The sequence below is a fragment of the Ostrea edulis genome, chromosome 2, assembly GCF_947568905.1.
Source record: "Ostrea edulis chromosome 2, xbOstEdul1.1, whole genome shotgun sequence".
In the NCBI taxonomy this organism is placed as follows: domain Eukaryota; kingdom Metazoa; phylum Mollusca; class Bivalvia; order Ostreida; family Ostreidae; genus Ostrea; species Ostrea edulis.
In genome coordinates, this window is record NC_079165.1 from 50,485,154 (window position 1) to 50,510,658 (window position 25,505).

At 35.3% G+C, this 25,505-nt stretch overlaps 1 protein-coding gene across 2 annotated transcripts in view; it reads right to left on the reverse strand.

Moving 5' to 3' along the window:
- LOC125682089 (MPN domain-containing protein-like) overlaps nucleotides 1–25,505 on the reverse strand; it is a 141,120-nt gene that overhangs the window by 106,412 nt on the left and 9,203 nt on the right. The window contains exons 6-8 of one of the 2 annotated variants that reach the window (XM_048922487.2): nucleotides 12,466–12,506; nucleotides 12,288–12,302; nucleotides 8,408–8,555 (exon numbers count right to left, since the gene is read on the reverse strand). In XM_048922487.2, coding sequence (XP_048778444.1) covers nucleotides 8,408–8,555; nucleotides 12,288–12,302; nucleotides 12,466–12,506 — 204 coding nt within the window. The remainder of the gene's footprint in view (nucleotides 1–8,407; nucleotides 8,556–12,287; nucleotides 12,303–12,465; nucleotides 12,507–25,505) is intronic. The other variant, XM_048922488.2, reaches the window with a different exon arrangement.

The following is a 25,505-nucleotide window of genomic DNA, read 5'->3' on the forward strand; positions in this document are numbered from 1 at the left end:
TATCTAAATCATATTATCACAGGTGTTCAACAATTGATAATAATGATGTCAATGTGGGTAGTTAGTGGCACCGATGAAAATGCCTGATATTAAAATGAAAGTACAGACGGTTTGAAAATTTCAGTCACTTGGAGCTATTATGGACTTCATTTTATGAATTGGGGTAAGAAATTCATTTTAGAAATGATATTTTATGCTGCACATTCTATTTCATAGCTTGTTCAGTGCTCCAAGTTGCGAGTAAAACGGTCGCATTTGCGACCAGAAAATCAATTCTGCGACTAGAGATTATAATCAAGTCGCATTTTTGCGAGGGAAGAAAATTTGGGCAACCAGTAAAATTTTAGAATCGGGATCGGAAGTCTGAATAAATATTTTTCAGTCTCGGTCAAAACAATCAAGATGGCGGGAAAACGAGGTTTAGAGGACTTTGGATTTATCAATAGTAAAAAACAGAAGCCTCAGCCTAGTACATGTAACAAAGAAATTCAAGAATCACACGGGGAAAGTTCTGCATCAAAAGATGGTGTAACAGTGTATAAAGAGAAATGCAAAAGTAAAGGATATAACCCCAGTCCTGAAATGGCGGAGGGAATTTTCGTGATGGCAAAATGTTTTTCAGAATTTGTAAGGCCAATTAGCCAGGAACGTCCACCATTTCTGGACATCCATTGTCCTATTTTGCCACGACCGAGTGTATATCTTTCAAACGTGGAAATATGACTATTCACGGTAATAGAAAGAGACGTCGTTGTCCGTGACTGCATTATTAGCAGTAAGTCGAACGGGACAACTGTTGCTGTTACTTTTCAAAGACAATCAAACTCGGGATGTAGTGTTCTTATTGATGCTGGTACTAATTGTTCAGCAAAAGATCCAACAAAACTAGGAGCTCTTATTCGCATAACACGATAAGCAGTGAAGGCCCACTTATTGATAATTTTAAAGCAAATCCTTGTGTGGAACGCTGGGTTTTCTTCCCTAGAAGCGTACTATAAAATATACAGGATGGCCCAATGTAATACAACTTTTGCCAGAGTAAATACTTGACTTGTTAGCATCCAGCATGTTTCACAGTACATTTCTATTCAGTTTAAAAATAAAACAAACAAAATGTAAACATGGGTGTTGATTTATTACTTGAAAGATATTCATATTTAAAAAAAACCTTGTAAGTCTTATATTTACAAAATCTTTTACTATGGCGAGTAGAAATTTTGAACATGGCGACTAGAAATTTGAAAATGGCGACCAGAAATATTTTTAGGTCGCCATTCTGCGACCTGATAGCAGATGCGACTTGGAGCACTGTTGTTGCAATGCTCAAACACTCTGTGTAGTCGTATAGTGTCAGGGCCCAGCTAAAAGTCAACCAAAAAATAATAGGCATTTTTCCGAGTTCATTTCTGCATATCTTGGGAAGTATATGGAATTTCGGGATGAACTTTGGTAGTAATGTAGATTGATTATGTATGAATAAATTAAAATACAAAAAAGAATTTTATATCACTTAATCTATTGTTTTTACATCGGCTAACTTGGGTACCCTATATTTAGAGTTCTATACCTTTACTCTTTATATAGTAAATTCAACCCCAAGCGATGCAATTGCCTGTGATCTACATATAGTAATAAACAAAGATTTGACATGAAACATTTATAAAAACTAAAAGGTGTTTCAATTTGGAAAACATTATATTATAAAAAATGTACTCATGAGGGATTCGAACCCGGTCGTTTAAAAAAAATTTTTTTTTTACATATTTAAAAGTTGACAACCTTACCCACTGTACCACGCAGTAGACCATACATTACATGTACTATGGAAAATTAACGTGCAGATGAAGAGTGAAGTCATTTCGATTTTTTGAAATTTACAACAACAAAAAATGCCCTCGTGAAACAAAATTTCGAAGCGACAGTTCTTTAGAGGAGAGGAAAACTCAAAGAACATGTTCATGCTAAATTTATTTTGTTTCACGGAGTCAGTTTTCCTGAAATTTGGGGATACCCCTCCATTTTAATGCTAAAAATGATATTTATAAATAGCTTATTGCTTGATTTAAAATTCGAAATATTTTGCCTAATTTTTGTCAATACACGTCTTTTAAACTTATTTTCAAAAAATGTTTGAATCAAGATATACGTTCCAATTGGTTTTATCATATATTTGAATAACTTAATTCTAACGACTTTCCATGCAACACCTTTAGGGAAATTAATATGAGAAGTGCAACACCTTCTTTGAATCTACATTACCTGAGGATGCTTACATATAAATAATCACTAACGATGGCCCTGTTGTTTTTCAGAAGATTTTGGAGATTTTTTCCCATACATCCTTATGTAACCCTTAGTAACCCCTGAGGCCACATTGGTTTGATAATTTCAATCTGCACTATCTGTTGATCCTTGCATAATGATATAAGGAAGATTTGTTAAAGCTTTTCCCTGTATATTTCCATAAAACATGTTGTTCCCCAATGGTTATCTCCCACAGCCATGATTTGAGCAAACTTGAATCTACACTACTTGAGGATGCTTACATATTTGAAAATATGACCCAATCATTTCCCAGTTATTCGTGAGAAGATTTTAGAGATTAATGACACTAGCATAATAAATCACTACTAACGGTCTTGAGCACTAATGCATAGGTCAAAAATCGTGCCACTTCACTTCAAGCTGGTGATGTCACTACATGAATTAAAAATTATATAATGAGTTGTAAAACAATATACAAATGAAACATGTTATGCATCAAAGTTCTGAATCATTTTCTAACTTTTAAATGTTTTTTCATCAACATTCTGAATATTATGTAATAATAAAAAAAAACGTTTTGTACCAATGTTCTGAATAATTTTCTTACTTATATGTTTTGTATTATAATGTCTTGCTTACATGTTCTTAATCATTTTCTTAAATCACTTTTTTAACATTTGTAATATTTATTCAACTATCACATTTTATATCAAAGTAATATATCACATATTCATCTACATACATATACGTACATTTACATATATACACCAACACACACATAGAAGATATGTACATGCGTTAATGTGAATTAAAGTCATTCTAAATATAGAAGAAAAAACCCCAGAAAAAATCGCTAAAACGCATCAAAGATGCGTATGGCCGAATTGCAGTTTGGAAAATTATGCATGCTTGCATTCACGAAGTAAAAACATGCACGTGTTTAATATAGTTTATAAGTATGAAGCTTTGAATGGCCACAATAGGTATTTGTGTGATAATGACCTTGACCTTTGGCCTTTGGATTTCAAAAGCAACATGAATCTTGAATATCATCAGGATTTGAAGTCTGATAAACATGCACCAGCAAGTACATGTATAAAAGTTAGAGGCAAGCTCAAATCTACAGTATATAGTGAAAAAGAGACCTTGACTTTTGACCTTTTGACCTCAAAATAAAAACTAGGAACCTTCCTCTTTTGGATGTGATCAAAATATGCAAGTCTGACAAAGATGCACCAAGTACAATGTAGTATGAAAGTTAGAGACCAGACAAGCTCAAATCTATGGCATTTAGTGATAAAGTGACCTTGACCTTTGACCTTTTGACCGAAAAATAAATAAGAACCTTCCTCTTTTAGATGTGATTATGTTATGTAAGTTTCACAAAGATGCCTCTAGTAGTATGAAAGTTAGAGACCGGACAAGCTCAAATCTATGGCATTTAGTGACAAAGTAACCTTGACCTTTGACCTTTAGAACTCAAAAGAACTAGGAATTTTCCTCTTTTGGATGTGATCATGTTATGTAAGTCTCACAAATATGCACCAAAAAGTATGAAAGTTAGAGATCGGACAAGCTAATTGTGGACGCCGCCCGCCCGCCCGACTGGACGCCCATCCTTCGCCAATTTAAAAGTCAAGATTTGCTACGCAACTCGGCTAAAAAGAAGAAAGGAAAGAAGTGAGGAGAGAAAGTTAAATAAATGAAAAAATACATAATAATAATATAAATGGGGCACATGTTCATTTGGGGGTAGTAAGCAAAATTAGTTTTCTAATAAAAATATTAATGAATATATACATATAATTTATAACATATGTATACTGCCAGTTGTTTTTAAACTCTGTATATTTACATTGTTGTATTCGTTTTAACAATAAAAAAAATTCTATCATGATTCTTTCTTCAATAATTGCTTTTATAAGAGCCCTTGTACATTGTACTTAGCACAGGGTGGCTTTTGTACTTACTTGAAAATATATAATTCTTATTTATCAAAGTTATCAAATTTTGTACTTTATAAGCATTGTTGTTCTTATATTTATGTTCCCCAAACAAAGGTTGGGAACATATTGTTTTTACTCTGTTTCTTATTATGTCTCCGAACACAAAGTGTCGGAGACATATTGTTTTTGCTCCGTTTCTTATTATTTTTATTCTTATTATGTCTCCGAACACAAAGTGTTGGAGACATATTGTTTTTGCTCCATTTCTTATTATGTCTCCGAACACAAAGTGTCGGAGACATATTGTTTTTGCTCCGTTTCTTATTATTCTTATTTCTTCTTCTTCTTCTTCTTTTTATTCCTCTTCTTTCCAGAGAAATTTGTCCGCTCGATTTTATGAAAGTGTTTCAACAGATCCACTTCAAACTTTGTGAGCTGATAGGGGGTCATGAGGAGAGGTGCAATCAACTTTCGAAATTTTCAAAATGGCCGCCGTTTCAAAATGGCGGCCAAAAACGTCAAAAAAATCAAGGTTGTCGGATTTCAACCAAATTTTATTTCTAGGGTAATTTGGTGACCCCGAGTTCATTCCCACCATCAAAAATTTTTTTTGAGCCGCCATTTTCAAAATGGCCGCCATATACCGTCGGATTTCAACCAAACTTAGTTTCTAGGGTTTTTTGAGGATCCTGAGTGCATATCTGGCATCAAAAACCATTTCTGACATGGGGAGGTGTTCGGAGACATTTGTGTTGGCATCCCAACACAGTTATAGCTCGTTATTCTTATTATTATTATTATTATTTTCTTCTTATTTTTCCTCTTCTTTAGTGAGAAATTTGTCCGCTCGATTTTATGAACATGCTTCGACTGATCCACTTCAAACTTTGTGAGCTGATAGCGGGTCATTAGGAGGGGTGCAATCAACTTTTTAAATTTTCAAAATGGTCGCCGTTTCAAGATGGCGGCCAAAAAACGTCAAAAAATCAAGGTTGTCAGATTTCAACCAAATTCTATTTCTAGGGTACTTTAGTAACCCCGAGTCCATTTCCACCATCAATTTTTTTTTTTGAGCCGCCATTTTCAAAACGGCCGCCATATACTGAAATATTTCAAAGTGTTAAAATCTGTACAACATTTGGATTCTGGGGTAAATTGAGGGTCCACAATTCATTTTATGAACATGCTTCGACTGATCCACTTCAAACTTTGTGAGCTGATAGAGGGTCATTAGGAGGGGTGCAATCAACTTTTCAAATTTTCAAAATAGCCGCCGTTTCAAGATGGCGGCCAAAAAACGTCAAAAAATCAAGGTTGTCGGATTTCAACCAAATTCTATTTTTAGGGTACTTTAGTGACCCCGAGTCCATTTCCACCATCAAAAATTTTTTTTGAGGTGCCATTTTCAAAATGGCCGCCATATACTGAAATATTTCAAAGTGTTAAAATCTGTACAACATTTGGATTCTGGGGTAAATTGAGGGTCCACAATTCATTTCTAGCATCAGTATTTCCTTCCAATCAATTTTTCAAATGTTTCAAAATGGCCGTCATTGAACAAAATGGCGGCCAACAATCAAGTCCGTCGGATTTCAACCAAATTTAGTTTCTAGGGTTTTTTGAGGATCCTGAGTGCATATCTGGCATCAAAAACCATTTCTGACATGGGGAGGTGTTCGGAGACATTTGTGTTGGCATCCCAACACAGTTATAGCTCGTTCTTATTCTTATTCTTTTCTTCTTATTTTTCCTCTTCTTTAGTGAGAAATTTGTCCGACCGATTTTATGAACATGCTTCGACTGATCAACTTCAAACTTTGTGAGCTGATAAAGGGTCATTAGGAGGGGTGTAATCAACTTTTCAAATTTTCAAAATGGCCGCCGTTTCAAGATGGCGGCCAAAAAACGTCAAAAAATCAAGGTTGTCGGATTTCAACCAAATTCTATTTCTAGGGTAATTTAGTGACCCCGAGTCCATTTCCACCATCAAAAATTTTTTTTGAGCCGCCATTTTCAAAATGGCCGCCATATACCGAAATATTTCAAAGTGTTAAAATCTGTACAACATTTGGGTTCTGGGGTAAATTGAGGGTCCACAATTCATTTCTAGCATCAGTATTTCCTTCCAATCATTTTTCAAATGTTTCAAAATGGCCGCCATTGAAGAAAATGGCCGCCAAAAATCAAGTCCGTCGGATTTCAACCAAATTTAGTTTCTAGAGTTCTTTGAGGATCCTGAGTGCATATCTGGCATCAAAAACCATTTCTGACATGGGGAGATGTTCGGAGACATTTGTGTTGGCATCCCAACACAGTTATAGCTCGTTATTATTTTCTTCTTCTTATTCTTATTATTCCTCTTCTTTAGTGAGAAATTTGTCCGACCGATTTTGTGAAAGCGCTTCGACAGATCCACTTCAAACTTTGTGAGCTGATAGGGGGTCACTAGGAGGGGTGCATTCAACTTTTCAAATTTTCAAAATGGCCGTCGTTTCAAGATGGCGGCCAAAAAACGTCAAAAACTCAAGGTTGTCGGATTTCAACCAAATTCGATTTCTAGGGTAATTTAGTGACCCCAAGTCCATTTCCACCATCAAAATTTTTTTTTGAGCCGCCATTTTCAAAATGGCCGCCATATACCGAAATCTTTGAAAGTGTTAAAATCTCTACAACATTTGGGTTCTGGGGTAAATGGAAGGCCTACAATTCATTTCTAGCATCAGTATTTTCTTCCAATCAATTTTCAAATGTTTCAAAATGGCCGACATTGAAGAAAATGGCGGCCAAAAATCAAGTCCGTCAGATTTCAACCAAATTCACTTTTTAGGGTTTTTTGAGAATCCTGAGTGCATATCTGGCATCAAAAAGCATTTCTGACATGGGGAGGTGTTCGGAGACATTTGTGTTGGCATCCCAACACAGTTATAGCTCGTTATTATTATTTTTCTCCGGTACTTTTTTGTCCGGTAGTGTTCTCAGAAACTACAAAAGGGATCGATATGAAACTTTCCAGGATGATAATATAGCGTTAGTAGATGTGCATAGTGATAGTCATTTTGTCTACACGTGCATGCATGCGCGTGCACGTGCACTGCAATTTTGGTACAAAAAATGGAAAATCAAAATATTAAAGGGATCGATATGAAACCTAAATAGGATGGTAGTATATCATTTGTAGATATTAAAAATAATTATTATTTTGTCTGCACGCGCACGCATGCGCGTGCACGTACATTACAAAATTTGTACACTAACTTTGGAATCAGTCTAACTTTTTTGTTGTTCATTGAAATGGCTTGATATTCATATCATAGGTAGATATTGAGACCCTGAACTGATTTGCATGATCAAAATTACCAATTTGCACGCGCATGCACGTGCGCTTCATTTTGATTGGATAATACTAAAACGTTTGTAACTATCTTATTTATGAAGCGAATGAGATGATATTCATAGCATACGTAGACAATATGTGTATCGACATATTGGTGTTACAAAAAAATACCAATGCACACGCGCATGCACATGCAATGTTTTTGAAATGTTAAATTTTTAAATGACAATAACGTTTTCGTTTTTCATCAAATTGTATTGATATTAGGGGTTTAGATGTATCTTGGTACTCCTTACAAATTGCTGTGGTTAGAATTACTGCTCAGAACGTGCATGCACGTGTGTTGAATTCTGATTGGACGATTTTAAAATTGCTATAACTTCCTTATATTTGGTGGAAACGTTATGAAATTCATACTGTGGGTATATGATACAAATGCCTGTTGAACGGCATCAACAAAAATTCGGAATCATACACGCGTGCGCATGTTTGCACATGCAACGCTTTCTTTCATTTCTTGGTACTGAAATGACCATATTGAACGTACTACATGTAATTAAAGGCTAAAATCAAATGATTTTTTGCTATAGATTCACAAGGACATCACTTTTTAATTGGGGGAAGTTTGGGGAACATCGGTAACGGTCCCCGTTACAATTAGAACTAGTTACCAAATAATATTGTTGTTCTGTCAAAAGATAAAGATATTCTAAACTTGTATAAAAACCACTAATTCCAAATCTCCTTTTTAAAATAATAACATTCAGCAAATAGATGTTCAATTGACTCAATTTCATTATTGCAGAAACATGTTGAGGATTCTTTAATCTTAATTTTATATTTTTCTTAAATTACTACTTACATGCTCTGACTGCGGGATTTGAGAGCTGCATGCTTGATACACTTTTTCTCACTGTAGTTGTTATTCCTTTCTGTGAAGTCCAACTCAAAGTGGGTCTGTGATTCCTTTCTTTGGGGTAATTTTGATGTTTTTAGGGACAAATTTAATGCTGAAAGAGTAAAATTAATAGCTTACTTGATTTTCCCAAAAATTCTTAAGGTTGCGGAGGGGTGGGGCAAGGCTTAATCTCGGTTGAGATTAGGCTCGGCTGAATATTTTGACTGACGCCTTCACCGAATCTCGGAGCAATCCTTCATAATTCATGTCTGGAAATTTACTTTCAGCTTCAGCCAGTTCTAGCAATTAATGTGCACTTAGGTGACACTGCTGTTCGCTTCAATTAAGTGATGTGACTGTTAAACTAACTCTCTATCACCATTAATGCTGTATTACTTAACGTCTAAATATGTAAATTCCATAAAATAAACCATCACTAATTTTTCCATTCAAATGAAGACTTCTATAATGGTGCAATATTTTATCTCCCAAAATTGAAGAGTTAATTGATAACCCGCGATTTGCATCAACTAGATATCTAATCGCTAGACACAGTAATGCTATTTCATTTGTAACACCTCATAGTTTAACCACTCTTATTATGTACAAAGCAGGTCAAACTGAAATAACTTAGTAACGTCGGCATTATGGTTAAAATCAGCTCGATCCGCTCCTTTATTTTTATGTTGTCGCAATACGAGGAGCGGATCGAGGAGCTGATTTTAATCAGATTGGTCCGAAGGAACAGTAAGAGTTATCAATTGACAAGTAAATATTTAAGTTGATAGCACAAGTGACCAGTGATTAGAAATATTTATTTATGGTCCTGTAATTTGGTTATAGGAAGGTCTTTGGTATCCTTTGATTATTTACAATTTCATTTCTCTTTCAGAATATAATTCATGATAGATACAGAATTTATATGGTGTGACCACTGATCAGGCTGGTTTCAATATGCCATTCTGAGAATTACACTATGCAGACCTGGATCAATGTTTATATAGTTCCAAAATGAGTTTACTCTGAATGACACTTCAGTTCATGCACATTTTAGGTAAGTCCAATGAGACTGCTAGGCCTATATGTGTTGTGGATGGGAATTCCATGACCCTGATATGTCTTAAATCTGTCTGACAGCAAGTCAAATTGGGATGAATTTAATTCTACTATCAGTTTCAAATCACTGATTTAACTTGAACAGATCATACAAACTGTTTCTGTTAATTTTAAATAGATATATAACATGCCCACAAAATAATTGCATTATTATTATTTTTAGAATGTACGTCATCAATGTTCTCCCAAAGGAAAGTGAGCAAAAACTTATCCAGAGAATCAACAACACATTTTTGTGAAACTTATTAAAATGTGCATGCAGGTAATATTGCTGTTAAAATATTTTGTATCCTATGATATGTAATAAAATATAAGTGGCATATTGATATAACTTTAACTTAGTTATAACTTTTCAACTAAAATGGTAGGGATTTCATATTTGCCATTTTTATTCTTTGTTACAAGAACATATTTTTTTAATATATATATACAAACTGTATATATAAGTACCTCATTAATGACCTTTTCACCTACTATTAAAGCTTTCTGATGGTACCAAATTTGATCTTCTGACCTTGACATGAATTTTGACCTACTTGTCTTGAAAAGCGTTAAGTTTGGGGGCATCCATGGTTTACATTCATGTCTTGTTGCTGTTCAGACTATGAAAAGATGTTGCTGTTAAGAATGATTATGTACGTAGCACAACCATTTAATGCAAAGTTAGATAAGTTAAAATATTTTCATTGCAATCTTGGCATTGTATTGCATGTGTTAATCATTTATGATGAAAATGTTTTTTTAATTTCTTCATTTATGCACTTATTTACATGTATTTGGTAGATTTTAATCGAATTAATAATAAAGGAACAATATCTAACAGAATATAATATATAAGTATATTTAATTTAGAAGGTAAAAGAGACGAAACTGGTGTAAAATAAAGATAATTTAGTGCGTCAAGTCAACTGAATTAAAGACAAAGAAGAGTGCAGTAAACTAAATTCATATTGTGATTTGGTTTTATTATATTTCATTAAAAAAAATTTATTATTTGCAGGAGAAATAGGATTACGAAGAAGAGAAGCTTTGTACTATGTCAGAAAGCTTTCATGTAAATGTCAACTTCTTTGGCCCAATGGTTCTTAAGAAGAAAATTTTAAGATTTTCCCCTCTACCGGTATATTTCTATGTAAAACTTTGATCCCCTATTGTGTCCCCATCCTATCCCCGGGGCCATTATTTTAACAAACTTGAATCTGCATTATGTCAGGAAGCTTTCATGTAAATCTCAGCTCCTCTGGTCCAGTGGTTCTTCAGAAAAAAAATTTAAATGACCCTACCCAAATTTTTCATTTTGGTAATTATCTCCTCTTTGAAAGGGGCATAGTCCTTCATTTGAACAAACTTGAAAGCCCTTTACCCAAGGATGCTTTGTCCCAAGTTTAGTTGAAATTGATCCAGTAGTTCTGGAGAAGAAAATGAAAATATGAAAAGTTTACAACGCTGACGACGCCGACGACGACAGACAACGGAAAAATTTTGATCAGAAAAGCTAAGTTGAGCCTTTGGCTCAGATGAGCTAAAAAGCGGAACAATATCGGCGAAACATGATTTTGAATCTGGAAAGGAAATTGAAATCAAAAATCAGAATTGGACGCGACAAAAATGGAATTCCGCTTTAAAGTGGAAGAAAATCATGCCTGATTGTTCTTTCTTATCCAAGGTGACAGGCTCTTATCGACTGGCTAATATATGTCTAAAAAGCTGCATCCCCTTTCCCAGCCCAAGAATGTTTTAGTTTTGCCTGACGAGAAGCTTTTTTTAATCATTTTCTGTTGTCATACACGTTTTTAAAAATGTATAGGTTTGTTTAACATCTGTCTTTGAGAAGAGGCCTGGAATATACAAATTGCAAAGGTATTTTAATGACACTCAGATTTAAATGTACAAAAATAGCATAAAAGACTCGACCATTTCATTTTATATGTTTCAATGAATTTAATAGAGCAATGAATCAATAAACGTTGAATAATCAATATTCCATGACGATACATTTTTTGCATCTTTTTCTTTTATTTCCGAAGTTAAATTAATTTTATTTGTTTGTATCCAAGCGTAATCATAAGTTATTGAGCTTACAAGTGACAATGAAATTTTCCGCATCATTCATAAGCAATAATTTTAAAAGGGATTATTATCATTTCTTTCTCACCTTTTTTGAATATCTAGAATATTACCATTATATTGAGATTATTTTTTGTTAAAACTAACCCCAGGAAGAACCAAATAATGCAGAGAAATATTATAGCGTACAGGCCATGTCTACCGTTTCGTGCAGACCATTCACAAAGCGTGCAAGCCACGCCTGCAAAGTGGTCAGCATTTTGTATGAAACGTTCCATGCAAACCGTTCACCGTTCCATGCAAGAATCGTTTCATACTGCTCCGTGCAAGTGGTGTAGTAATACGCTTCAGGGTCTGTAACATAATACCTCCCGTCTGACGACGGGTGTATAAAAATATCAAAGGCCTGAAGGGCCATAATGGCTTCCAGGTTTGATATGGACGAAAGGTGTAAGGGAAGACAATTAGCTGCATGATATAAACACCATTTTAAATGTTTTGCAATTGATTATTCACCATGATGACTTAAAATTCATTCAACAAACTCAAGATTAAATTTATTTTCAGAACTACATTATAAAATACTAAAAACAAAGATTTAAGCAAATCATTTTCTACCAAGTTTCTAATAAAGCAGACACTAAAATTTGAGTCAACTCACAGAAGAAACAAATATCTGGAAAGAAGTTTGCAATATGAAAAATGAATGGTAACAAAGTTTTGGAGTAAGAGCATATTTTATAGCCTTATGGGAAAACAGAATTTAATTTAAGGCCTAAAATAATACTAACAGTTTTAAAAATAACACAAAGCATATGAAATATTGATAAATAACTTACCCTCCTCTTGAAATCCATTACCCACTTTTTCATCATGAATTCTTCAAAGAAAACAAACAACAGTTACAATATACAGAATCCTCCTACCAAAGTGACTGCTTTGCAAATCCACATGTTGAAAATAATGATTTTCTACATCATTCCCATGTGAATTTATTTCAATGCCTGCATGCATGATCATGTTTCCAAAGGACCTGAAGGTATCACACCGGTAATTATTCTCACTATATATTACTATAGAGGGAAACAATCATAAAAAATCAGTTAGCAGAACGCAGTCGGAAATGTTCTATGTTACCTGTCTCATCTGCCGACACCGGAAAAACAACACCCTACGCGGCATTTTCGAAAAAAAAATTACCCGCAAACAAGACTACCCTCAAATCCACGGGTTTTTCACATGTGTGTAAACAGCCGGAGTGCACCTCAGAAAGTAGCCCCAGCTACCAACAGCAAATAGTTCCTTTGTATACACTTCGTTATTTCTACAAATTACACAAAATTTCCTAATCAGGGGTACAAAAATTAAGAGAAAGGACTGAGAAAAAACAGAAAATTGTGAAATTCACAACTTCCTTCATTGAAGGTATCACACCAGTAATTATTTTCACTATACATGTATATTACTATAGAGGGAAACAATCATTAAAAATCAGTTTGCAGTATTGATGCCGAATAACGCAGTCAGAAATGTTCTATGTCACCTGTCTCATCTGCCGACACCGGAAAAACAACATCCTACGCGGCATTTTCGACAAAAAAAATTACCCGCACACAAGACTACCCTCAAATCCACAAGTTTTTCACATGTGTGTAAACAGCCAGAGTGCACCTCAGGAAGTAGCCTCAGCTACCAACAGCAAATAGTTCCTTTGTATACACTTGGTTATTTCTACAAATTACACAAAATTTCCTAATAAGGGGTACAAAAATTAAGAGAAAAGAAGAGGAAATGAGAAAATTCGTGCAAGAAAAAGAATTCCTTTAAATGTATGGAACTACAATTGACTAAGTTCATTTTGATTGAACAATTACTGGTGTGATACCTGAAAGTGACCTGAGATGGCTAGCATCTGTTACATGCAAGAATTTTTTAATTTAATCAAATTCTGATTTAGTCTTATAGCCTTGCTTTGAGTATGGCATGAACTATCAAACAAACAAGACAGAAAGGACCCCATAATAAATCTGAAAACCGAAAGGAGTCTTCCTCTGCCTAATTCAAGTATTATACTGTATATAAAATTTATGAAAATATTCCCAAATAAATTATTGTGTGCCATAGAAAATGCTGAAGGATGGACAGACAGGCAGAGTGATTAATATCAGAATCGAAGCATTAAATTGTATGAAAATCTTCTCTAATAATCTCAAGTTATTGCCTGCAATTAAAAGTGCTATTATCTTGTTAATATTATCTTAACAAGGGGCTCATGGACCACATCAGTCATCTTGGCCCTGCTGTTGTTCAGATATTGTGATTTTTTTAATAAAAAAATTGAGAAATTTTGACCCCACAATGTGATCCCAACCCAGCCCCATAGGAACCATGATACACTGTCACAAGACCAAAAAAAATCATGCTATGAAATTTTCAAAGATGTTTCCTTATACATTCCAAGATGTTTCCTAATATATTCTAATATAAAACTTTGATCCCCAGTTGAGGTTATATCCTATCCCTGATGGTCGTGATTTGAACACACTTCAATCTGCACTACAGTCTCTGAAACGTTCTACTTTCCCACTTGAAAGATGAACGTGCAATGAGTGAACGGTGAACGCACGCAGAGTAAATGGTGAACGCAAAGTGAACAATCAGTGTACAGTGAACGCAAGGTGAACGGTGAATAATGGTCTAATCATACTGAATGTTTCAGATTTTCCCCTTGGATTGTATTTATTTTATAATCAGGTAGGGAATATATATTTATATATATATATATATACTGTCATAATTTTGGAGTTTCACTAATTCTGTTTATTTGTTTATCTTGTATGCATGCTCAGCATTTATTGCTCTATACTGTTATCACAATGGGTAACGGGATATGTCTGTCAGTGTCCTACACTAGTGGTCGCTGATGTTCTCATGGGAATATAAGGGTTCATTGTTTATATTCCTGATTAAGGTTAGCCATTATCAGTGCTTTATGATATTGGCTGGGAACCTTGATGTTTGAGGGGCATGCCCAAGTTTGAGTCAGTTCTGTATTGGCGTTTAATACAGATGGATGTCAGTTCTGCTTCGTAAGCAGATGGACTGATGTGTATATTGAACTTCAACTATTTGAAGTTGTTCAACATAAATGTTGTGTGTAAATGTGTATATTTGTAAATAAACTGTAAATATAACATCTGCCTTATTCTTGGACATTAGCACGTTACAATTTTGGTGGCAACGGTGGGATCATTATTACAAGTGATGTGGCAGAAAATTTAGATACCCCAACTGTGCTATAAGGAATAAGACGTAATAGGTCAGATACAGGAATAGGACAATGACATCCACCCCTCATGAGATCCAGCGTATAGAAAGAGAATGTGCAGCGCTTGATCGAGAAATATGCAATACTACAGCGGCACTCAGAAACAATAGTTACAATGATGATCATCAAAGTAACGGGGATTTCATGAAACCTTTAGTACGTCCAGCTGCATATGATGGGTCTGAGCCGTGGGATGATTATAAAGTCCAGTTTGAACTCGTGGCGGAGATAAATGGATGGGACGACATAAGGAAGTCCATGTTCTTAGCGTCTTCGTTAAGGGGTGCTGCACAAGGAGTGTTAGCTGATCTGAAGCCAGGAAAACGACGTTCCTATGTTGAATTGTCAACTGCACTAAGTCGCCGTTTTGGATCCGAGAACAGAACTGAACTGTTCCGAGTTCAGCTAAAAAACCTTGTCCGGAAGAGACCAATGACTTCCGGAGTTAGCTCAATATATAAAACGATTGAGCAGAAAAGCTTACCCTAATGCTCCGCGAGATCTACTGGAAACATTGTGGCGGGATCATTTCATAGACGCCCTTACTGACTCCGACATGAGACTGAGGATTCAGCAAGCGCATCCAAAAACCATTGATGATGCTACAAAACTGTCCGTGGAACTGGATGCATTTAATATGGCAGAAAAACAGTGAGAAAAACGAGCTACTACAGCGGTGCGGAATGTAACTGTCAGTGACTATGCAAATGAAAAATCATTCATTGCTGATGACATTAAAGCATGTATGGGAGAAATTTCAAAGGAACTCGTTGAAATGCGCAAGGAAATAGCAACAATGAAAAAATTGAAAGATACATGTGCTGCTAATTCAAAACCATCAACAAAAGAAATCCATTGTTGGAACTGTGGTGGGAATCATTTTAGAAGGAACTGCCCGAAAGCCAAAAAATCATCAAGTTCTGGTAAGGGAAATTCAAACTTTACCCCGCGATCTTCTCGAATGGTATGTATGTGGATGGATGTATACATGATGCCGAATCTGTAAGATTTCTTGTAGATACAGGTGCCAATGTCTCTATCATTAATACCAGTGTCTACAGGAAAATGAATCCACTCCCCAAATTACAATCTTCTAAAATGAATATGAAGATGGCTGATGGTAAATGTATTCATGCAAAAGGGATCGCGACACTGAACGTGACTCTTGCAGGCATTTCTGTACAGCATGAATTCTGGATTGTTGACATTGATGAGGACATCGAGGGATTGTTCGGATTTGATTTCTTGAAGGCACATAAATGTGTTCTTGATGTAGGAAATAGTCAGTTTAAATTGAATGGGCATATTGTAAAATGTTCAACATTCTCGTGCAACTACATGCGATGTTGTAGGGTTGTTCTGGAAGATACCAGTGTTGTTCCAGCTGGAAGTGAGATGTTGCTTCAAGGAAAAGTTTTGGATATCAATTCAGTACCTAAGACCGGCCTTGTTATTCCTACAGAGAAATTCACTGAAAAGTACAAATTGATTGTAGGGAAAGCTGTAGTAGATTTGTCGAAGGAAAAAGTTCCTATACGTGTGCTCAATGTGTCAGACAAATCAATCAAACTTTATCCGAGAACAGTAGTTGGTCACTGCGAAGCTGTAACAATAGACGGAAGTGAGGAAACTTGTTCTTATCCAGATGGAAAAATTCCGGATTACATTTCGACTTTACTATCTGAATCATGTGTCAATTTGGATGGATATCAATCGGAAATCCTAAAACACTTTTTGATCAACAACAAAGATGTGTTTGCACCCGACAAACTAGCACTTGGTCGCACAGGAGTAATCAAACACAAGATTGACACTCAGGGCGCTACACCCATCAAACAACAACCCCGTCGAATGCCATTTGCTAAGAGATCTGAGGTGTCATCACAGATCGAAATGATGTTATCTCAGGACGTGATTGAAAAATCAAACAGTCCTTGGGCTTCCCCAATTGTATTGGTGAGGAAGAAGGATGGTTCCCTTCGGTTTTGTGTAGACTATAGAAAGTTAAATTATGTTACTAAGAAGGATTCATTTCCGGTTCCCAGAGTTGACGACAAACTGGACACTCTAGTTGGTTCTCAGTGGTTTTGCACCCTTGATTTACAAAGCGGCTATTGGCAAGTTGAAGTGGAAGATCAGGATCGTGAGAAAACTGCCTTTGTGACCGAAAATGGACTGTACCAGTTCAAGGTCATGTCCTTTGGACTGTGTAATGCACCCGCCACCTTTGAAAGGTTAATGAGTAAAGTCTTATCGGGATTATCTTGGAAAACCTGTTTGGTTTATCTTGATGACGTGATTGTTTTCGGTCAAGACTTTGAGACAACGTTAAATCGTTTTGAGGAAGTGCTTTTGCGACTACGTACTGCAGGACTGAGATTAAGTCCAAAGAAATGTTCCTTATTTCAAAAGCGAGTGACATACTTGGGACATATTGTAACCCCGGAGGGAATTCAAGTGGATCAATCAAAAATTGATGCCATAAGATATTGGCCTGTGCCCGTCAACATTAAGCAGCTTTGTAGTTTTCTTGGAATATATATGCTCTTATTATCGCAAGTTTATTTTGAACTTCGCAAAAGTTGCTCGTCCATTAAATTCCATGACAGAAAATAAACCATTTTTGTGGACGGACGAGTGCAACACGGCTTTCTAGCAGCTAAAATCGAAACTAATGCACAGTCCGGTACTGGCATACCCGGATCCTCAAGGCTCAGAGTTCATCCTAGATACAGACGCTAGCAACAAAGCCATTGGATCTGTGCTTTCTCAAATTCAAGATGGTAAGGAGAAAGTAATTGGCTATTTTAGGCATGCATTAGGGAGATCCGAGACAAACTACTGTGTAACCCGTAAGGAATTGCTCGCGATTGTAGAGTCCATAAAACACTTCCACTGCTACTTGTATGGCAGGAAGTTTCGCCTATGCACAGACCATGGGTCACTTCGGTGGCTTATAAATTTCAAAAATATTGAAGGACAGTTAGCTCGATGGCTGGAAGTTCTTGGCACTTATGACTTTGAAATGGAACATCGAGCTGGAGCAAAACATGTTAATGCTGACTCGATGTCGCGCCGACCTTGCCAAGACTGCTAATATTGTGAGCGAACTGAACAAACTTTACGTCAAGAAGGAAAATGCAATGTTGTCCGTAAAAAGACTCAACCTTCCTGGATAAATGGAATATCACAATCTCAAATGGCCAAAGCCCAAAGAGACGATACGACAATAGGTGTTATTTTCTCAAAATTGCAGCAAAGCCATACCAAGCCTAAATGGGAGGAAATCTGTTTGGAAAGTGTGCCAGTGAAAACTTTGTGGTCTCAGTGGCAAAGACTGGAATTCAAAAATGGTGTCCTGCATCGGAGATGGGAAGATGATACAGGGAAGCGAATTTCGTGGCAAGTGATTGTGCCAGAAGTATATCGTGCAGATATATTAAAATCGCTTCATGATGCCGTTACAGTTGGTCATCTTGGAGTCAACAAAACTTTGTCTCGGATACGAGAACGATTTTATTGGCCGGGTGTTGGATCTAGTGTAAAGGACTGGTGTCGTAAATGTGAACAGTGTTCGGCAAGGAAAAGTCCATCTAAATCCTACAAGGCCCCTATGAAGATCTACAATGTGGGAGTTCCAATGGAGAGGGTAGCCCTGGATATCATGGGTCCCTTACCTGTAACAGAACGCGGAAACAAATACATTCTTGTTGTGGGAGATTATTTTACTAAATGGACTGAGGCATACGCGATCCCAGATCAAGAGGCTGAGACTGTGGCCAGGAAGCTCGTTGATGAGTTCATTTGTCGTTTTGGGGTCCCTTTACTTATTCATTCCGACCAGGGAAGAAATTTTGAATCTGGACTATTCATCTCGATGTCAAAACTACTAGGAATGGAGAAGACTCGAACTACAGCTTTACACCCCCAATCTGACGGAATGATTGAGCGTTTCAATAAAACGGTTGGAAATATGCTTGCAACATTAGTGTCTAAAGATCAAAGAGACTGGGACGAAATTCTCCCGATGACAATGATGGCATATAGGAGTGCTGACCAGGAATCAACGTCATATTCCCCGAATTTGATGATGTTAGGTCGGGAAGTACGTTTACCTGTGGATTTAATGTACGGAAGTATTCCTAAAGAAGAAACAAACAGTGTGCCTGAATATGTTGCAGACTTGAAGGACAAAATGTGCAAAGTACATGAATCGGCTAGACAACATATTAAAAGTGCAAGTGATAAACAGAAGTCCGGATACGATTATTCTGTGAAATTTAACCCATATAAAAGTAGTGACCTCGTGTGGCTTTTTGATCCTAAACGCAAAATCGGCGTGAGCCCAAAATTACAATCTAATTGGGACGGACCTTATCGCGTAGTTATGTCAATTAGTGATCTTGTGTACCGAATCCAAAAGACACCAAATTCCAGACCGTGTGTTGTTAAAACCATTTTATGGCGAAAGTGATGCGTGGCAGCAGTCAAGCGAGCAGCAGTCTGGTGATGATGACGAGGTACGTTCTATTGACAATGCGAGTTATAATGACGATTGCGAAGCAGGGATTGATGCAGAATACGGTCGCGGTAAACGAATCCGCCGTCCTGTGGAACGATTGGATTTATAAAGTGACAGTGTAATTAACTGAGAATGTACATTGAGAAAACTGTCAGTTTTAATTTGTAAATAACCTGTGCGGGCATAGCCCATTTGATTTCGAATGTAAATAACATGTGTGGGCACATGTCTTTGAAGGAGGGAGCAATGGGCATACTATAAAACCTGGCCTGGCCCCATTGGCCTGGCCTAGCCTCAAAATTGGCCTGGCCCCAATTTTGGCCTCTAATTATGCTCCATCCCAAATTTTGGTCTGGCCTCAAAAGTTGGCCTGGCCTCAAATTTGGCCTCTAAAAAAAATTTTGGCCTCAACCAAAAAAAAATTTTTTAGTCAAAATTTTGATTGATTTATTTTTGGTTTTAGTTTTTCAAAGTCATAGCACATAAATGATACGTTTCTGTTGTTTTGTAAATGTGCACTTTGAAATAATCATGAACTACCACCAATCTGATTGATTTTATTGATTATCTATTGATCAGTGTATTGAATAAATCATTTTCTTTTCCCTTCAGATTTGTATGTACTAGTACACAACAAAACCGATTGTACAACTAATGAAACAATTGGCATATTGATTTTGTTTTAGAATTAGGATTAATTTCATTGATTTATTATTGGTGTTAGTTTTTCAAAGTTGTAGAAATAAAATGGTACATTATATGTACATTAGAATAAACATGAAATACTACCAATCTGATTGATTATATTGATTATCTATTGATTAGTTTATTGATAAAATCATTTGCTTTTCCCTTCCTAACTTATGTACTAGTACACCAAAAAGTATACTGATGAAATGATTGATTTATTGATATATTTTGTATTCAAGAGAATTCAATTTGATATCAATTTACATATTATGAAAGTGTTACAATTGTGTTGTCATTATAATGAGCAGCGCACATTCAGAACAGAGCATGTGGTCTTAATGTTTTCAATGTGCAGATACCACGCATTTAGTGTTACTTGTTTAATTTCCAATGCATGATAAATTACATTTTTAAAAAATCAAAATAAACATTGTGAAGTGTTTGCTAGCATAATGATAATAGCCAATGATCTAAGGATTTTAGATTTGTATTTTAGTCTTCATTTATCTATACTTTATGTAGAATGAACAATGTTGATTAAAACGGATATGATGTATTATAAATATTTCTTTCTTGATTTCATAATTAAGTTTCAATATTCATTGCAAAAGTGACAAGTTCCCATGCTCTAAAGGCCTGCCCTGTCAGAATAAAGGGAATATCTATCACCATATTAAAGGATGGTGATGAAAACTTTTGCTGAAGTTGGAAATTCCATTGTACAGAAACACTGGAGCAGTCCAACATTTGCAAATAGGGTGTGTTTGATACAACAGAAATATTTTAATTAGTACAGTGGAACCCCGTTATTACGTTCCCCCTTTATTACGTTAGTCCGCATATTATGTTGGAATTTCAAAGCACAAAACCATTTCTTAACAAACCTATATAAAATAGACCTCGTTATTACGTTGTCCTAAAATGCCGGGACTCGGTATTACGTTGTAAAAATTCCGACAAAAACGTAATAAACCCCTAATTATTCAATAGTGATTCTCAAAATAATAAGCTATTCACACCTTGACTGCCTGAGGCAGTCACCACGTAAATTTCCTGGTCTGTTTGGGGATTAGAGACGCTTGACTGATCGCGCTTCGATAGATCTAGCGACATCAATACAGGTGAATACCCTGTATAGAAGCCAGAGATAAACAATTAAATAATGTTTATTTAGAAATTGTACTCTATGAAATTTACTTCATTTTTCATATTTTGATAATCAAAGAAATAATTTCTCAACCACCTGCGTGTTCAGCATAGTGTGATTACCTTCGCTATTAAAACTCTATTCACGGACAGTTTGGTACCAAACAAGAAAGACAAGATTTATCGTAGCAATGTTACAACCGCTTGGGTAACTGCTTGGATATAGGGACTAAAGGTGTTCAATTAAAAAAATTGTTCGTTGTTTGGACATGCAGCTTGGGTGTTCGTAAATCTCGTCCATACATACACCAATCTATCGGCCGATTCGTGCACGGCATTTACCTCAGTGAATATTTTAAAATCCCTTGATGCGCACGTGATTTTAGTGCCATCATTTAGCGTTATAAATGAAATCTTCGTGCATCATTATATTTTTTTTTTTATGTGGATTGCGCTTAAATTGTTCTCCGTGCATGTTTATCGTTGGTGAAAAGTGTGCAAGTGTTGGGTATCGTGTGCGTTTTGTGTCTATAGTTTTGTTGTTTTTTGGGTGGGATTTTTTTTATTGTGTTGTGTATTGTGTAATTAGAGAACTTAATAAAAACGATGTTTTGTTATTTTTTAATACGAATGTTGAATACGAACCGGAACGAGTTATTGAGAGAAATTTACATGAACGCATTGTTTAAAGTTGAACAAAATGGCGGTCCAAACGAATGCAGAAAAAGCAACGTTTATCAAAACATCCTTATGTATCCTACACCGAAATAAAGAAAAGGGATAAGAACATGAAGAATTACGGACATTAAAGATAAGATGTAAATAAAACAAAGTATCATAGTCTTTTAAACAAAGAAACAGTAAAGATATATTCACACACCCCTTCACGGAGTACCAACGGACGATATACAATTTCCAAATGATATTTTTAACGGATTTAACTGGGAACGTTTATTACGTTGCCCCCGGTATTACGTTATTTTATCGTGACAAAATGGAAAACGTAATAACGGGGTTCCACTGTAACTCATCTTATGCCTAAACTAAATAAGGTATACAAAACTGTCTGTCTGAATTTTCAAAATTGTGATTTTTTTTCTGGTTTTGTGATAAAGCAACAGTAAAACAGAATTAATTACAATCTGTCCACCGGCCCTTTTCTTATTTTATATCAAAGTCTGCATTAGTTAACCAAAAAAATCGTTTGTACCTCTATCTAATCACTGCAGCAGCTATATCTAAGCAAATACCAGATACATGTAATGCTCATATTGTCTTATAATGGAGAAAAAAAGTTTATGCTTCATTCTGATAATTAATGAAAATAAACGTTCTGTGCAGAGCTGTGTGACATCATAGATTAACCTCAACCTTGACTTCCTGTCAAGACTGGTGCTGTAGAACTCTGTGTTAAATTAATGTTGTAAATAATCTGATATCCCACTACAGTACTAGTGTTACATGTTTATTTCAAATAGTTTAAACAGATATGAACATCCTTACTTCATCAAAAGTTGTAGTTTCAATCTGTATTTTTATTCCTAGATATCAAACTCATTGTTCTTATCAATGAAAGTGATTAAGGCGGTACACTGCATTGCAGTGTGTGAAGTGTGATGATTCATCATTAAACTAGTGTGAATTTGTTTTTTTAAATTCATTATCAATAAGTGAAGTGGATCATTAGTAAAATGAGAGTTTTCAATGTGAATATTTACAAAACAACACAAACATATCATTTATGTACAACAATTTTGAAAAATCAAAACCAATAATAAAATAATGGAATCAATCATAATTGTGAAAAAATCAATAAGCCAATCATTTCATTACTTCCGTATACTTTTTTGGTGTGTACTAGTACATATGTTAGGGAGGGAAAAAATTACTTAATCAATAAACTGATCAATTATAGATATTCAATAAAATCAATCAGATTGGTGGTAGTTCATGATTATTTTAATGTGCACATTCACAAAATAACACAAACATATCATTCATGTTCAACAATTTTGAAAAAACAAAACCAATAACAAATCAATGAAATTAATCCTAATTCTGAAAAAAATCACTATGCCAATCTTTCATCAGTTGTGTATACGTTTTTTGGTGTATACTAGTACATACAGATATGAAGGGAAAAGATTTGATCAATAAACTGATCAATAAATATTCGATAAAATCAATCAGATTGGTGGTAGTTCATGATTATTTTTAAAGTGCACATTTACAAAACAACAGAAACATATCATTTATGTGCTATGACTTTGAAAAACTAAAACCAATAATAAATCAATGAATTCAATCAAAATTTTTAATAAAAAAAATTTGTTTGGGTTGAGGCCAAAATTTTTTTAGAGGCCAAATTTGAGGCCAGGCCAACTTTTGAGGCCAGGCCAAAATTTGGGATGGAGCATAATTATAGGCCAAAATTGGGGCCAGGCCAGGCCAATGGGGCCAGGCCAGGCCAATGGGGCCAGGCCAGGTTTTATAGTATGCCGGAGCAATGTCATAATTTTGGAGTTTCACTAATTCTGTTTATTTGTTTATCTTGTATGCATGCTCAGCATTTATTGCTCTATACTGTTATCACAATGGGTAACGGGATATGTCTGTCAGCGTCCTACACTAGTGGTCGCCGATGTTCTCATGGGAATATAAGGGTTCATTGTTTATATTCCTGATTAAGGTTAGCCATTATCGGTGCTTTATGATTTTGGCTTGGAACCTTGATGTTTGAGGGGCATGCCCAAGTTTGAGTCAGTTCTGTATTGGCGTTTAATACAGATGGATGTCAGTTCTGCTCCGTAAGCAGATGGACTGGTGTGTATATTGAACTTCAACTATTTGAAGTTGTTCAACATAAATGTTGTGTGTAAATATGTGTATATTTGTAAATAAACTGTAAATATAACATCTGCCTTATTCTTGGACATTAGCACGTTACAATATTATGATAATAATAATAATACCATATTTATATAGCACCCTTTTCATACACTGTGTACACTCATACTGCAGTTCTGAATATGTTCATGCAGTCTAAACAAAGCATACTTCATTTTTGTGCAAATACTGGATGTATATTTCTCATGAAATAATCGTAAATTTCATATCGATGCACGCAGCAACCCATCGTCACTAGCCACGGTTACTGAGTCAGGTAGTGCATGTACATGTACCTACCCTACCTCAAACCGTGGCTGAATGCATGATCAGTGATACCCTCAATTTTCATGAATGATTATGAAATTATACAATAATTTTTTTGTCCAATCACAGTCGCAATAACAGATTTCTAATGGCTCCGCCCACAACGAAAACGTGCAGTATTTGTTTACAAGTAATAACAGACAAAAAAGGCTGCAGATCCCTGTTTACAGAAGCAAGTAAAGTTTATAAGTATTTATTAAATGAAATTCGTATGAACAATAGTGGTTATGCTTGTAAATTCTGTGTTAAAGGACTTGTCCCATAATTTTAGAACTTGCATAATTTAATGAAAAATATTCTTTATACTATAGTTGCTATAGGGTGATCTCCTAAACGACTAAAGATAATCAAGTGAAACTTTCAGGAATGATATATTTCTCATTTCCATGATGCATTCATGTAGTTTCGTTTGACGGCGCTACTTACGCTCGTCAACGGAAGTGATTAAAGAAATCGGAAATTTTAAACTTTTTATTTCTTAATTGAAACCTTTATCAGTTTATTAAGTGTCTTTCAAAGTGTCTAAACATGTTGATCCCACCAGAAGTCGAAACTTCAACTTCCGGTTATTTCCCAAAAAACTTTCCATTTTTTAGAAAAGGCTGGATAGATTTTGTTAATTTTTTTGCATGATTATAGGTCTATACATGAAGTTTATACCAAACGCCGGTTTTTGAAAAATTCACTTCCGGTAAGGCAATATTCTTGATTTTCGTTTTTAAAAATCGACTTTTATCTGAAGGTAATCACCCAAACGACTAAAAATAATCACCTAAAACTCAAGTGTTTGATATGATTTTCATATACATACTTGACATTATCCATCTTTAGAGTATAGTGAATTATTTTTTGTTTCAAAATTCACTTTCGTTCGTTAAATATCTACGATTTCCGGGGTTTTTTCTCCAGATGTTTTCTCATAAATAATTAAAGATTGAGTTTTGAAACTTTCAGGAATGTTAGATGTTGACTTGTAGATG